The 14,277-nt window shown below is 51.6% G+C and overlaps 1 protein-coding gene across 1 annotated transcript; it reads left to right on the plus strand.

The window, feature by feature from the left end:
• The first annotated feature begins 2,182 nt into the window (after positions 1-2,182).
• Positions 2,183-3,508, plus strand: LOC124850793. Its single transcript, XM_047335736.1, has 4 exons — positions 2,183-2,681; positions 2,784-2,953; positions 3,067-3,303; positions 3,419-3,508. The coding sequence occupies exons 1-4, from the start codon at positions 2,414-2,416 to the stop codon at positions 3,506-3,508; spliced, it is 765 nt and encodes a 254-aa protein (XP_047191692.1). The 5' UTR covers positions 2,183-2,413.
• Positions 3,509-14,277: the final 10,769 nt, after the last annotated feature.

A 14,277-nucleotide genomic window follows, 5' to 3' on the forward strand; every position in this document is an offset into this window, starting at 1 on the left:
CGGGAGGAGGACTTGAATTAGAATTAGCCAACAGGAAGAGTTTCACTCTCCAAAGACCAGACCTGTTTGAAGGAGGCGCTTCTGTTCCTGTATAAAAACAGGTTGTAGCTTTTATTACACACTGTTATACCACTGTAATGGTCCAACAAACTAAAAACTTTGATGTCACTGTTACTTTCCTGAGCCCAGTTTGTCCAGTAGGGAGAAAAATTATGGATGCCCATTTTCATAATTTTTTAAACAGTATACATACAGTACAGCATTATGAGAATAATTAGGAAAGACAAAATGATTATGGGTTTGTAATGTTATGCCCTCAGCCATAAATGTAAACATTTGAATATTTTACTATTTAAATTACAGCTTTTATTTACCCCACCGTTATATCACTCATGTCATGATCTCCCCTCTCAGTGCGCCTCCCCCTCCTTCTCAATTCCTGCCTGCTCTCCTGCACCTCCCCCCTCCTGCCGGCCATTCCCTCCTCATCAGCTCAACCCCACTCACCTGTTCACCGCAGCTGCAGCAGAGCACTCATCAGTCCGGTATATATACTTCTCTCCACCATGCACTCATCGCCAGATTGTTCTATGTCATCCGTACTAGTCTCTCCAGCATTTCCCGAACGGATTCACCTGTATCACCACGCCTGTCCCCGACCTGCCTGCTCTGTCTCTGACCCGGTGATGGACCCAGCCTTCGGCCCCGACGACGGATCCTGCCTGCCCCACGACCTGTCTACTCTGTCTCTGACCCGGTGATGGACCCAGCCTTCGGCCCCCGACGACGGATCCTGCCTGCCCCCCGACCTGTCTGCTCTGTCCCCGTGATGGACCCAGCCTTCCGTCCCCGACAATGGACTCTGCCTGCTCCCCCACCTATGGTACCGTCACCTGCCGGCTCCCACGGCGTGTCCGCCCCGGGCACTTCGTGCTCTCCCACGAAGCAAGTTTGTTCCACGGTGTTTGCCTTGAACTGTCCGTAAATAAGTCATTACCGACTGTCTGCCTGCCTAAGTGTGCTGCATTTGGGTCCCCTTCCACCCCAGTGTGTTAATCTCGCCGTTGGTAGTGTTTAATGTCTTTATTGCATTTCAGTATTTTTTTCGGCACTTTGAATGTGCGCACTGAGCTTGCTGAGGAGTGTCGCACTTTCCAACTGCGCACTCCATCCAGCCCAATTGACTATTCCACACACACACACACACACACACACATAATTTTCAACAGTAATTATTATTAATCTTGTTGTTCTTTTTGTTGTTGTGTCTTTACAGGAAAAATGCATTGCTGTCCCTTATGCCAACGCTACTACAGCGCCCTGAACAAGCATATGAAAAATATGCACTTCATCAAGAATTCGGTAGAGGCGGCTACTGCTGAACCTGGCATGCGGCAGGGTAAACATCCACGCTGCACCCTGCCCTGTTCCAGGGTGCAAGTACCAGCTGTCTAGGTTAGACAGGCACTTCCACCAGTCACACACCGAGCTCAGCATTGCCGAAAGGGCGGCAAAGTTAAACCAGGCCAGGAGAATCCACACCATGCAACTTTTGGCCGAGCTCAGGGCTACGGATCCGACCCCAGCGATGGAGTCCATGTTGGATGTGAACCCGAGTCCTCTGGAGGAGGACATAGATGTCACTCCATCGTCCCCTGTGGCTGAATGCGGTTCGGCCGAGTGCAGGCGCATTCGGCTGGAGTATGAGCGGGAGCTTGAAAACGTCAAGGCCGAGAGGGACGAGTTCTGCGGCGAGGTCAGGGTTCTCCGCAGGAAGCTGCAAAAGCAGCTGCAAGAGGGGCCGCACCTCTGCAGTGGAGAACCAGGAGGAAGTGAGTCTCTCAATCTATCTTTTTTCCATTCTCCCTGTCTTTGTGTGTCAGATTTTTTTGGTTTTCCCCTACTTTGATAGGAACGTATGACGGAGGGAGGCCGGTCCTCGGCCGCGTCGGAGGAGGCGGGCCCGTCCTCCTTCAGCCCGTGGAGTTCAGGCAGCGGCAGGGGGAACCTCATGAGGCAGACCTCCCACCATCGATGATGGGTAAGCATATGTTGATGACATGGTCATTAATTTGGCTTATTCATGCCATTGGACAGCAGAGTCCTCACCTGAATATCATAACACCTTAAATTGTGTCGTTACAGAGGAGTATCTTCAGTCGTACAGGGCCCACCACGAGGGCCTAGACCCGACCCCCAAAATGTCGGAAAACGCCGTCTCCAAGGTCAGCAGGGTGAAGACATTCATCCTATACATGGCCAACAACCGGAGCCGCTTGTCTGACTGGCTGTTTTTGGACGACATGTCCAGGATCCTTGGGTGAGTGACAATGTCATTACAATTTCGTTTGTACATTGAAAGATTTCCGCTCTCTCTTCAAATAGTTGGGCCCGCAGTGTGGTGGAAGGCGGGATGACCATTGCCACTGCAAAGTTTTATCTGCAGAATGCCCTGCATTTTGCGAGGTTCATGGTCGGGATCCCCCCAAAGACATGCCGCCTCACTCGGGTGCAGTTCGCCTCCATCGAGAGGGAACTGAAGACGGGGGTGAGGTCGCTGCAGCGCAGGGTGGTGGTCCACCAGATGTCCACCAAGCGGCTAAAAATAAGTAAGCTGCCGTCCCGCCAGGCCCTGAGGGGTTGCCTCTCTGCCGCTGCCGTCGCCATCCCACAGCTACTGGGTAAGTTGTCCACAAGTCTGCTTGCCAACAGGACACGTGGATTGTTGACCAAGGCACAGCTCATGTTGAGCGCTTTGCTTTTTCCCCTCCTCTTTTCATCAGGCGAACTCGAGGCCAAATTCGACAACGCCACCCGCTTCCTCTACTACGGCTACCAGTGCGCATATTGGAGCTGCCTGTTCAGGCACAGGCCGGGGGTCTATGCCAACATGACGGACAACGAGGTGGAGGAGGCAAAGACCCTCGGCCAGGATCGGGGCTACCTGCTTCACGTGAGTGCTATTTCTGACACTGTTAGCTTTGAAGTTAGCCCTGATGTCTACTGCGGTGCGTGTACTTGACCCAGTCTCCCCGTACTCTCTCTCTCCTCTACGTGTCGCGACAGATAAAAGAACACAAGACAAACAGAACATTTGGGGAGGCCCAGATGTTTCTCAACCCGGCAGAGTTCGCGTGGATGGCCGTGAAGAAAAGCCTCCCCGATGCAAACCAGTTTGTGCTCTACACTAAGGGCAAGGGGCCCTCCAAAAACCTCAACGGGAACCTACAGTCAGCCTGGAAGGACATGGGGTTGGCGGGGGTGATTAATTTCACCCTCATTAGGATGGCCGTGGCTACTTATGTAAGTTGACATTAAATTCAAGACAAGTACGCATGGAGGCCGAAAGCGCCATTGCGAGTGCTGTCGTTAATTTCTCTACAATTTTTCAATGTTTTCCAGGCAAAAAAATCCCAAGATCCAAAACAAAGGAAAAAGGTCGCAGACTTTGTGTCACGACACCAGAATGGCCGACAAGTACTACGTGGCCGACCCTGACCACTGTTAGGCCGAGGAAGTCAGGGCACTGGTGAGCCAGAGCCTCCTCGTGGGAGACGGAGGAGACGCAGCAGCAGCAGCAACAGCAGCAGGAGGAGGAGATGGAAGTCGGCGGCGGCAGCAGCAGCAGCAGCAGCAGCAGCAGCAGCAGCAGCAGCAGCAGCAGCAAAGAGGACAAGGCTGCCCCCTCATCTTCCTTAGCCAACCCACCGCCACAGGAGGTCGAGGATGAGGGCACACCAAGGAAGAAAAAGCTCAAAAGAGACTGCTCTGTGGTAATTAGCCCATTTAAATCGATCCCGGACAAGAAGACGGCCAGTGAGCAGAGCAAACAGAGGATGAGGGTCAAGAGGCTCCGATTCCCCCCCCAAAAATACAACTAGGCCGCGTTTGAAATGTTCCACATTTAAAAGTTCTTATTGTGTGGTGTTTAGCCCTTAGAGATTGTTTTGTGTGGTGTTTAGCTCTTAGAGATTGTGATGTTTTAAAGATTTTATTGTGTTGTGTTTAGCTCTTAGAGATTGTTTGTGATGTTTTAAAGATTTTATTGTGTGGTGTTTAGCTCTTAGAGATTGTTTGTGTGGTGTTTTAAAGCTCTTATTGTGTGCTGTTTGAATTCACTGTTTTTTTTATGCCAAATAAATGGTTAAATTGTGAATACTTCTCCTCTTTATTTCTAATTGCACACATTTTTAATCATACAACTCTCTAACACAAAAAATATTATTCAAAAAAAATAATACCCATACTAACTCCTCGTGTCATACATAGTATCATTGTGTACAAAGGCAGAAAAAGAAATTACTTTTGACCTTGTCCAATTGGGATACCCTGACCTCAGCTCTAAGGTATTTGAAGTGTACGTCCCACTTCAAATACCTCAGAGCTGGGATCCGGGTATTCCAACTGGACAATGACAAGGTGGTCTCTTCCACCCGGCCAGCACAGTCCTCGTCAAGGGGGGGGACATATCCACTCGGTGGAAGTGCAACCTTCCACCATGTGGACAAGGGGGAAACATGGGGACACGTCCAATGGCAATACCTTGCCTTTGTTCAGTTGGAATACCCTGACCTCAGCTCTAAGGTATTGGAAGTGGGCATCGTCCACGAGAGTCTGGTTGCTCTTTTGGCCTCAGAGGCTGTGGGGAACTCAAACGTCCATCAAAGGCGCTTTTCTGGATGCACACTGAGCCCCTGATCAATAAAGTACTGAGTTTTGTCCCCAGCGACCATCGGTCGGGTCGAGGGAGGGGTGAAAGGGAAGATTTCCAAGTCATTGTTCGATGGCAATACCTTCCCATTGGAATCCACAAAAATACTCAGAGCTGTTTGGGGGTCTTCCCAGAGGGTCAGAAACCCCAAAATTCAACCAGGTGCCCTGCTGTGACCACAGATAAGGCACCTAAACTTTGGTGGCTCTGGGTGCTGTGGAAACCCACTTTTGCCTTTTTTCTCCTCAGAAGGGGGTGAGACACACTGAGCCCAACACCCTCTGATGGGAAATCTCATAATCTGAGCAAACTTTTTTTCTCGCGCTCGTGGGTTCACGGGGCTGAAATATCTCGACGTACGCCCGGTTTGGAGCGTACCTACGGTTGTTCCACGTTTCTGGGACTTTGGTGCACTCTGCGGGAACGTGACCACTTGCAATTCAAAATGAATGGTGTTTAAAAATAGGCAAAATCCCGGTCTAAAGTCCATGAAGTGGACGGCATCGTATCTTGGCCAAAAAAGCCACAAATGGAGAGAAATTTCTACGGGCGCACCACATCTCCGCTATAATCCATAACCCCCAGCTTCGGCCCGCTGCAACCTCCCCGCGGCTAGTTCCTTTCAGGGGTACCGTAGCGGCGTAGCACCGATGTCGACCAATGTAGTATCTCGCGGGCATCGCCCTGTGTGCCTGAGGAGACTGAATTCCTCATGGCAATGGAGATATGGCCATAATTTGCCTTAATTGGCAAGAGGTCAGCGTATGGACAAGCGTCCAGTGGCAGGAACTTAACATTGAAGTTTAAAGGGTCCGTATCTCCGAAACCGTACATTTTTTCATTTTTCACTCCGCGTGCTTCATAGGCATAAGCTGTGCTCACAGTGTGCCGAGTTTGGGGCGAATCGGAGAAACTCGATTTTTTGGCTTTTTCAGCCTCTGAGGCCTCTGCAGCCAAAAACGGCCCAAAATTCAAAGTATTCAGATCGGCTTCAAATTCACATCGGTGTAGTGAGAGGGTGGTGGGGTTGAAGTTTTGGCGGGCTAGCCCCCGCCGTTTCGGAGATATTAGCCTGTACATGAGTGGTAATGAAGGTACTGCCATTGGACGCCGCCATCCAATGGCAATGCCCGACTGTCAGATAGTTTTCGCCTCCGACGGTATTGTCATTTGACGCCCCGTTCGCTTGGGCCCCCCGAAGTCGACAAGCGAGCTTTGGGGCAATGTACTATTGGTCCCCGGGGGGCCCCTGGTACCCCTGGGGCCCTCCCCCCGAAGTCGGCAAGTGAGTTTTGGGCTAATTGGACTTTTGGCCCCCGGCACCCCTGGTACCCCGCCCCAGAGTTGGCAAGCGAGTTTTGGGCAAAAAGGGGCCATTTCCCCAAAGTGGACAAAAATTCCTCCAATTGGACATATTTACTGTACCGTACTGTACTACCATGACAAGTTCTGCGATGTTGACAAATGTTCCACGAAACGGACACAAAAAAAATAAAGTGAATGAAGTGGACAAAAAGGTCCATCAGTTGGACAGGTGTACGAGTTAGGGAAGTGGTCGGGGCCCCTGTGTCCAACGGCAATACCCGCCCCCCCAACCCAGGAAGGAGTCATAGCGCCACCGACAGGCGCAGTTGCTCCGGCACACTCGGGCGTACAATTCGTGACCTTAGGCACAGCCATTTGACACCCTAACTGGGACGCAAGTCCATTGTGACGACCTTTGCCCAATGGCAGGAAAAGGCCCATTCATTCTCAGCCACGAGGTGGAAGATTCCCTTACGTGAGAGTTTTAAAATTTTGTTTATTAAATTAGTCTTTTGTACTCTGCATTTTGATCCAGTTTCTACATTCAACCGTAACACATATTGCATTTATATCTCACAATGAAGAAGTTTAAGAATAATTTAAAGCAACAAGTTACTACATCAGAACTCTATTTTCAATGATATTTCCCAACACTAACATGTTAGCTTGACAAATTTGCCCACTGACAATAGCCATGTTCATTGTTTACATTTATATTAAGATAATGTCCGTGTTTTGTTACCATTGAATGAGCCACGAGCCATCAGTTAGCATATTGTGCTCCGCTCGTGTCTTCCTCCTCTGAAGCAGTCAGACTCTGACTGAGGTAGCGGTGCGCATTCGTGTGTTGAGGGGGGCGTTGGGGGGGTGTTGTGTTGTGGTCTTTACAGCGCTTTTTCTGTTTTGTTTTTTTTTGTTTTTATCTTCATTGCAAATTAAAAAGTACATAGTATACAGAGTATCATACAAAGGTATACAAAACCGTATTACATTAGAGCATTACCAGGAATAGTCTATATTTAGGAAAGAATATTTAAAGAGGTCAATATGTTGAAGGTTTTCAAATATTTTTTGTTACTGGTTTTAGAAATTAAATTAATAAAATATTTAACCTCATGGAGGAAAACTGCAAAATGAGTTTTTTTTATGCTGAATTTACATTTATGAACATGAAATATTTCTTTTTTCTTGGAATTTTGAAGAAACAAAATACCACATTCTCCCACATTAAAGCAAAATCTTTATAAATATGGTCAATGATAACCCTTGTGCTACCCTTTTGCATACTCTGTCCACCAGGGGGGGGTGTTTTTAAATCGCCACGGGCTGTGCGCATAGGCCCAAGGCAGAGACTAGCAAAAGCCAAGAGAAACAAATGAAAGGAAGGCATGCTATGTATAAAAACGTTCTTTATTGTTGGACTAAGCGTACAAAGAAGCTTCACTGTCAGAGGTTCGACTTCAGATCGCACCGAGGTAGGTCGACTCGGTAGGGCACATCGAGAAGTGGAGCTTCCCAGGTCGCGGACCTGGGTGTGAAGGGACAGACAAACACACTTGCAGAGACTCATAAACACGTACACAATGGATTCATTCAGATCATCTTCATTTATTTCACACGAACATGGATGGGTTCAGATCGCACCGAGGTAGACTCGGTCGTCCCAGGCAGCGTTTTAGACGTTCCTCAAGGATGCCCAGCTGTGTAACACAGTTGTCTCTGGGGGAATAGGCGCGTATGCGTTTCCGTGTCCACGTGAAAGGCCAGCACGGCCCGTATCCCAAAGAGATGCGAGCCGTGTCCTATCATCGGACTTGGCGCAGGTCTCTCTAAGGCAGTGCCGCTGGGTCCCACTAACATTCTGAGATCCCTGTCCGTCAATCGTTGAGATTGGAGTCCCAAGCGCTCCAGTTGGGCTCTCTCTAAAGCGTTGAGTGCCCTGTGCAGGCACACGCAGTCGTGCCTCGCGGTCATGACGAGTGGAATGGATGTCGATGCATGAACACGTGTAGGTGGTACGCGCAACCTTCGATTTGTCTACGTAGTTAACAACAGGACGCCCGATGCCCTGTTAACTCACAGTGGCCGTGTACACGTTTTGCCTACTGCATTAAACTGAGTATAAACCACGACACGGTGTATCTCCTCCGTCTGGTATTAATTGAGTTTGTGTCTTACTATCTCTCACTGGTTGTTGAGGTGCAGCAACACTGTGATACCGCGCCACAGACAGACATCCACTACATTCCGCTGCTTCATCGCAGCAACAGGCCGGTCTCGGTAGCGTGATACACACACACATGGGCAACCATCAGTACCTGTGATGGTTCACTGAAAATGAATGGGTCATGTACTTGTTTCTCGCGGCTCCACTGGTGATTGTTTTCGGATTGGTGCTGATCACAACCAGGATCTACAACAAGCACTCTCACATCTACAATCCCCGTGCAACCAGGGGATGTCTGGCTCCCCGTACGGGCCCACTACTACTCCTCTCTTGTGGACCTTGGACGGCGAGAGGTATCAAAGGTGAAGAAGAAGACAAAGAAGAAAAAGAAAAAGAAAGCAGACAGCCACACGTCAGGTTCAGCGAGGGGCACGCCGAGTATGTCATCTACAAGACAGACTCTTCTGTGATAGGAGGCTTGGCCTAGGTTGTAAAGGGTAATAATTAATGCTCTCTCTCATACTACTCTCTGGCTCATGTTTGCGACTGGCTCTTTCCTTCACGTATCAGTTTTAGTTTTTGATCCCGTGTGTTTCGGGGTGTCTCTTCACCATTTATTCACTTTTCTCAGGGTCCGGAACAAGAGAAGTCTGCCTCAGCCGCAGCAGCCCCCCCCCCCCCCCCCCATCGCCACTGACAGAGAGAGTTGTATGATTCCCGAGCCTCTGTTTTGGAGTTCTTCTCTGTGGATCGCGACACTTGACGTGCATTAAACAACGCTTGTGTAGTCAATGTTCTCGGTGTAGTGAAAGAAATAAAGACATTTGGAAGAGAATGCATCGTACGCTGTCCTTGTTTTTTATTTCACACAACGGTTATTATACAGGCATCACACACACATATCACACAGCAACCACAGGTAGCCTGCTGTATTATCCTTCTTTCACACAACACGTGTGCCAAACACAGAGTGCAAAGGAGGAACAGGAGCGCCTGAGCGACGACGACGACGACCGCAAGGATCGTGCTCCATTTAATAATGCGCAATAATTCCTCTCCCGCCACACCGCACTTCACATCATACATCATGTTGCGAGGGAGGTTTGATAGGAACTCGGACATCGCTGTCTGGATGAGGGCCTCGCTCCTCACTTGTCTAGCTTCTTCACGATGCTCAAAACGTAGTCCGCGGCCTTCAGCTTAGCCATCTTCTTAGACCTCCCGGTTGCTGAAGATCAAAAAGGAAAGGGACATGAAACAGAGAGCAAAACAAAAGGGCAAAACGTTTAACGCATGTGTACTACAGCATAACATAACAATACAACATCACAACAGTGTCAAGTCCAGCCGTTCAGAGTGCCTACGTCTACGACACTCACCTAGGGCACATATGCATATGTCCGCATTTTGCTGAGCTGAGTCTGTGACCGCGGTGCAGCGGCATAGGAATTGACTCGTCGTCGAAACCCCCTGTTCAACGTACAAAGGCAGGGGCCAATGGTGCTTTTGACACAGCTCCTGAAAAGCAAAATACGCAGAGACAGAGCGAGAGCGTTACCGGCTCAGAGGCCCATGCACACACGTGTGTGCGCGTGACGGTTTATATTACATTGCGGGATTGCTCACCTGTAACTCTCCCACGTAATTGCCATGGCCCGGGGTCGGGAACACCAGGTCCGATGCCGCGTCGACGGGCTTTTGAGGGGGCTCTGTCGCCATAGTACTTGACATGCGAGCCATGAAGTCCTTGGCGGCCCGAGCTTTGGCAAGACCCTTTCTCGACACGCTGCCCTCGCCCCGGAGCTCGGACTCATCCTCATGGCGGCCGCAAAGCTCGGCTCTGTAAGTGAACACGGGGTTGTGGCTAGGCCCGCTCGAGCTCAGTAAAGTGTAATTCACGGTGCTCATAGTTCTGTCTGCGTGCTCCTTTAACATGGACACCCAGTTGTTCACTTCCATGTCGTGAGAACCTCGAGCTTGACGAGGGAGCGGTCCGTGCACACTGGCTTAATGACGGATACCTTAAGAGGACGCGGCGGCCGGCGACTAGTGCGTTCTGGTGTGTGTTCTTAGGTTCTCGATTTTGTATCATGGGCGCTTCTGGTGTCCGACCAGGGGCTTCTTCTGGTGTGTCCGTCTGTCCGCAAGTCAAATCCCGAACACCGTGGACCGAGCTATCCGCAGACTGTGACTTAGCTTAGTGACCCTTCTTACTTCTGTATCATCTCGTTGATGGACTGCATCCATATGTGTGACTGCGTAAGCACATTGACAACAAGACTCCCCTTATAATCGCTCTCCCCTGTAGCATAGGCCGGAGCACAGACGGGCGACGCGTCCCGTATTCGCAATTATATTTGTTTTTCTTCTCCTCCAGCCTTCTCTCTGTGAGCCTTGTGGTATCCCGTCAGGCAAGGGGTCCTCCTTTTCCTTCTCAGGCCTCGACGGGCACTCTCGGGCGCCATTGGCTACGTCTACCGACGAGGTGCTCTGCGCGCTGTCCTAGCGGCCAGGGCATTAGAGTGGAGATTTTGTCACATCCCTCGTCAGACGGTTTCGACACAACGCTGTCCCTATAAAACTGCGACATGGAACCAGCGGAGGATTACCCGTCCAGGAACGGTCGTACCAAGGCCTCGAACACCCCGTCCACCGACACGCTCACCTTCACCCAGGCTCGAAGCCTGGCGGCGGGAGCCTCGAGCGAGACCGTGTGAGCACCCGCTCAGGAACAAGCCGTGCAGAAGACCCCGCGGCCCCAAGAGGCAGCTGCGAACACCGCTCCTCGCAAGGCTTGTCAGGACGAGGAATCCCAGTGCGAACAAAACAGCTTCGCCGAGTTTCCCGGGGACGCTAGGGAGATAGGCGAAACAAAACCAGAAGACTCTGGGACTTCGGAATGTGACGAAGAGGACCCCGGCGACGAAGAAGACCATGACGCCTCGGACCTCAAGGACGAAGATCCCGAACACCCCTCGGACCTCTGATCCAACCATGACTGCTGCGACCCCGCTCTCAGGTACTACGATGAGGACGAGGTGTCTTGCATGCGAAGCCAAGGTCTGTGCTTCGATGACGGCTACGGCGGAGGGGCACTGGTTCCACCCTGGAGGTTCTTGGTTAAGCACGGGAGCTAAAGGCGTTGTGTTCGAAGATGACGACGAATGCTGAAACAGAGGGAGCCTTCTTTAGCTGAGAATTGCTTGTGCTGTTATAGTAGTAACAACCATGATGTTATTGTCGTCACATATGCTGTTCTTGTGCAACTTCCTTCAATCTGTGTATGAATTCAATAAACAACACCTATTGGGTCTTCTCGAATGCGTTTTTTTGCCTGTGTGCTTTGTGTTCTTCCGATGCAGCAGCGCATGGGAGGGGGGTTTCTGACACTACAGCGCCTGATAAACGCCAGTGTGCGAGCAGGGTACCTGTGTCTTATGGACGTCTTTAACACACATACACAGAAATGGAAACACACAGAGAGACAGAGAGAGACAGAGAGAGACGCTCTATGTCTATGTAAAAAGACACAAGTCTTTATTGTGCAAATTTTCTTTATTTCACAGACGGGGGTACACAGTACACACCTTTTGAAAAACAACACTACCGGGGAATTCACGTGCAATACACCACTTCGCGTATGTTGACCATCCTGTCACCTCCGTGTATCTCGTCCCTGGTGTGGCAAAGCAGCAAGAACGCCGAGAGCATATCGTCTCTGGTGTATTCTCCCCGAAGAGATCTCTTGCCTCCCGTGGTGACGGTGCTGCAGCCCTTCGAGGACTCCGTTATCACGACCGCGGCCATCTCCTCCCTCAACTTACCTAGGAGCACTTTTCCGTGCTCCGCGTGCGCCTTGTCTGCGAGCCTGTCCTCCGGCAGGGTTATCTCATCGCGGGTCTCCAGCACGCGAGCCGCCATGTCCGTTGCCAGGTTTGCACCCTTCCTCGAACGTCTGTACATGTGCACGTCCAGAGTCGAGCCCCTCCTGTTGCTGGAGCCCGAGCCCCGAGAGGCGCCGAGGGCTGCCTCGAGCGCTCTGCTTTTATCTGTGGCCCAGCCGAGGGACATCACACAGTCACAGTAGCGCAGGGTTTCTCGCTCGATGGCCGACATCGCGCTGAGCACCATGGCGAGTTTGGTCTTCGCGCTCACGTGCTTGCCCAGCATGTAATTGTTGTGGCTCTGCGACCACTTGCTGTAGAAGAGCACCCTGAACCCGGAGCGGGCCAGAGAGTGCTCGAGGAGATCCTTCACGTCGGTCAGCGAGTTTATGTAGGTGTTCTGTTCGAACACCACAACCATAGGAACCTCTTTCCACTGGGTCCTGGGCAACAGGATTCTCAGCAACCTCACGTGAGCTCTCAACAGGGCCGAGTACGCTCTGGTGACCTATTCCAAATCGCGTATCTCCATTTCGTCCGGGGACATGATCTAAAAGACAAGACAAAGGAGAGCGGGTTCACAAAAAACAAAACAACTCAAAACATACACAAAGCATATACATGTTTTTGGTTGTAGGTTTTGGTTGGGGAACCTGCTCCGAGAGAGCGGGAGAGAATACAGTGATCGGAGATGACGTTCTGCCCGGCATGCTGCGCGGCTCGAGAGCATCTCATAGACCTGATGAGGACCCCCAGGGAGCTTCTGCTGTCTCGTTACGAGTTCATGATTGTCTTTGCCTTGTTCCGGCGCAACATGAACTTCTACTCTGCGATGGAACGAGGGCAACTGAAGACCGCGTACAGTCAGATCGTCTCGTTCTCGCCGGCGAGGATCTTGGTCGCGGACGCGCTGATCTCCTCCTATAACAAACGGCGTCGCAAGGGCGAGGGCAGTGATCGGACCCGAGGCCGTGCGGGCCTAGGATGAGGATCCTCGAGTCCGTTTCGTTCGCGTTCCCCGCTGCGGGTTCCTTGCGAGCTCTCGGAGGCCGCGACTCTTGCACTGGGCAACGAAGTACCGAAGCGATTCTTGCACGAGTGTATCTCCGAGCACAGCCGGGACGGCTACGAAGAAATGGTGCTCTCGATGCCTCGGTCGACACCGTCCGAGCCGGAGCGCTCAAGTTCCTTGCCCTATGTGCTGAGGACAGTACACTCCGAGGCAACAGCACGTGAGACCCGGATCCCTCTCGTGGTACATGCACTTGAAACTCTGCGACACGCCGCGGTAATCGGGCTCGCCTCGGTCGCCGCGGATGTCCGCGACTTTGTTCAGCCACAGGGTGTTGTTCACGTGGCTGGTGATGTGCACCTGTTTCCGTCCCCTGAACGCAATGTTGGGCAGCACGGCCAGCAGCACTTTGGAATTCACAAAGCCCACTTCGTCCACCAGGATGAGGTCCGCGCTCTGTCCTCTGCTGGCCTGTGAAGACAAAAGGGGAAAACAACGGGGCAGAGGTCAGTTACTTAACGCACAAGCTTACTCTGCGATCTTGTCAGTAAAGCGTTGGCCCCGTAATGTCTGCGCATGATGTCCTCGAATGTACCGGAGGGCAACGCGCACTTGGATCGAAACACAGGGGGTTGTCTCGTTGGAGACAACCCTAAAGGCCTCGCTTCTGATCGCAGCCAACTTTCGAGCAGAGCACATCTCGTCCAGGAGCAAATCCTGCCAGATACCTATAAAAGTCGGCCAGCAGGGCCAGTCTGAGTACAACCTCGTGCCCCTTCATAGCAGCCATTTCGGGCGCTACAGGTAGACGAAGACTGCCGTCTCCGCAGCGTTCTTTGCAGTCGCCCCGGTCTTCTTCCCCCGACGAGCCCACCAGCAAGGCCGAGGACAGACCGTCGTCGTCCCAGAGGTCCAGGCAAAAGCCATAGGCTTCGCGGTACTCGACTGCAAGCGCCTTGGTCTTCGCCGTCAACATCTTAACGATCTGTGCCTGGACCCGAGCGCCTGGGTTGCTCTCTCTTTGCTGCTTGTGATGACAGACTGCGTTAAGACACTCCAAGTAAGCCTGCAGCAGGATGGCTTTTGCATTGCCACGGGGCCGCACGACTCCGGGATTACCTACCCGTGCCCTGTCGAGGCCTTCGCCCCGGTGCTCCTGGGCTCCCCCGTGGTGTTGCATATCTACCGTCCCGAGCTG

Source organism: Scophthalmus maximus, chromosome 11 (genome assembly GCF_022379125.1).
Source record: "Scophthalmus maximus strain ysfricsl-2021 chromosome 11, ASM2237912v1, whole genome shotgun sequence".
NCBI classification, from domain to species: domain Eukaryota; kingdom Metazoa; phylum Chordata; class Actinopteri; order Pleuronectiformes; family Scophthalmidae; genus Scophthalmus; species Scophthalmus maximus.

Excerpts from the sequence above, each read along its gene's own strand:
- LOC124850793 (XM_047335736.1), top strand. The coding sequence starts at position 2,414 with ATGACCATTGCCACTGCAAAGTTTTATCTGCAGAATGCCCTGCATTTT. Across the intron at positions 2,954-3,066 it reads ATCGGGGCTACCTGCTTCAC|ATAAAAGAACACAAGACAAA; the intron begins GTGAGTGCTATT and ends GTGTCGCGACAG. Across the intron at positions 3,304-3,418 it reads GGATGGCCGTGGCTACTTAT|ATCCAAAACAAAGGAAAAAG; the intron begins GTAAGTTGACAT and ends AAAAATCCCAAG.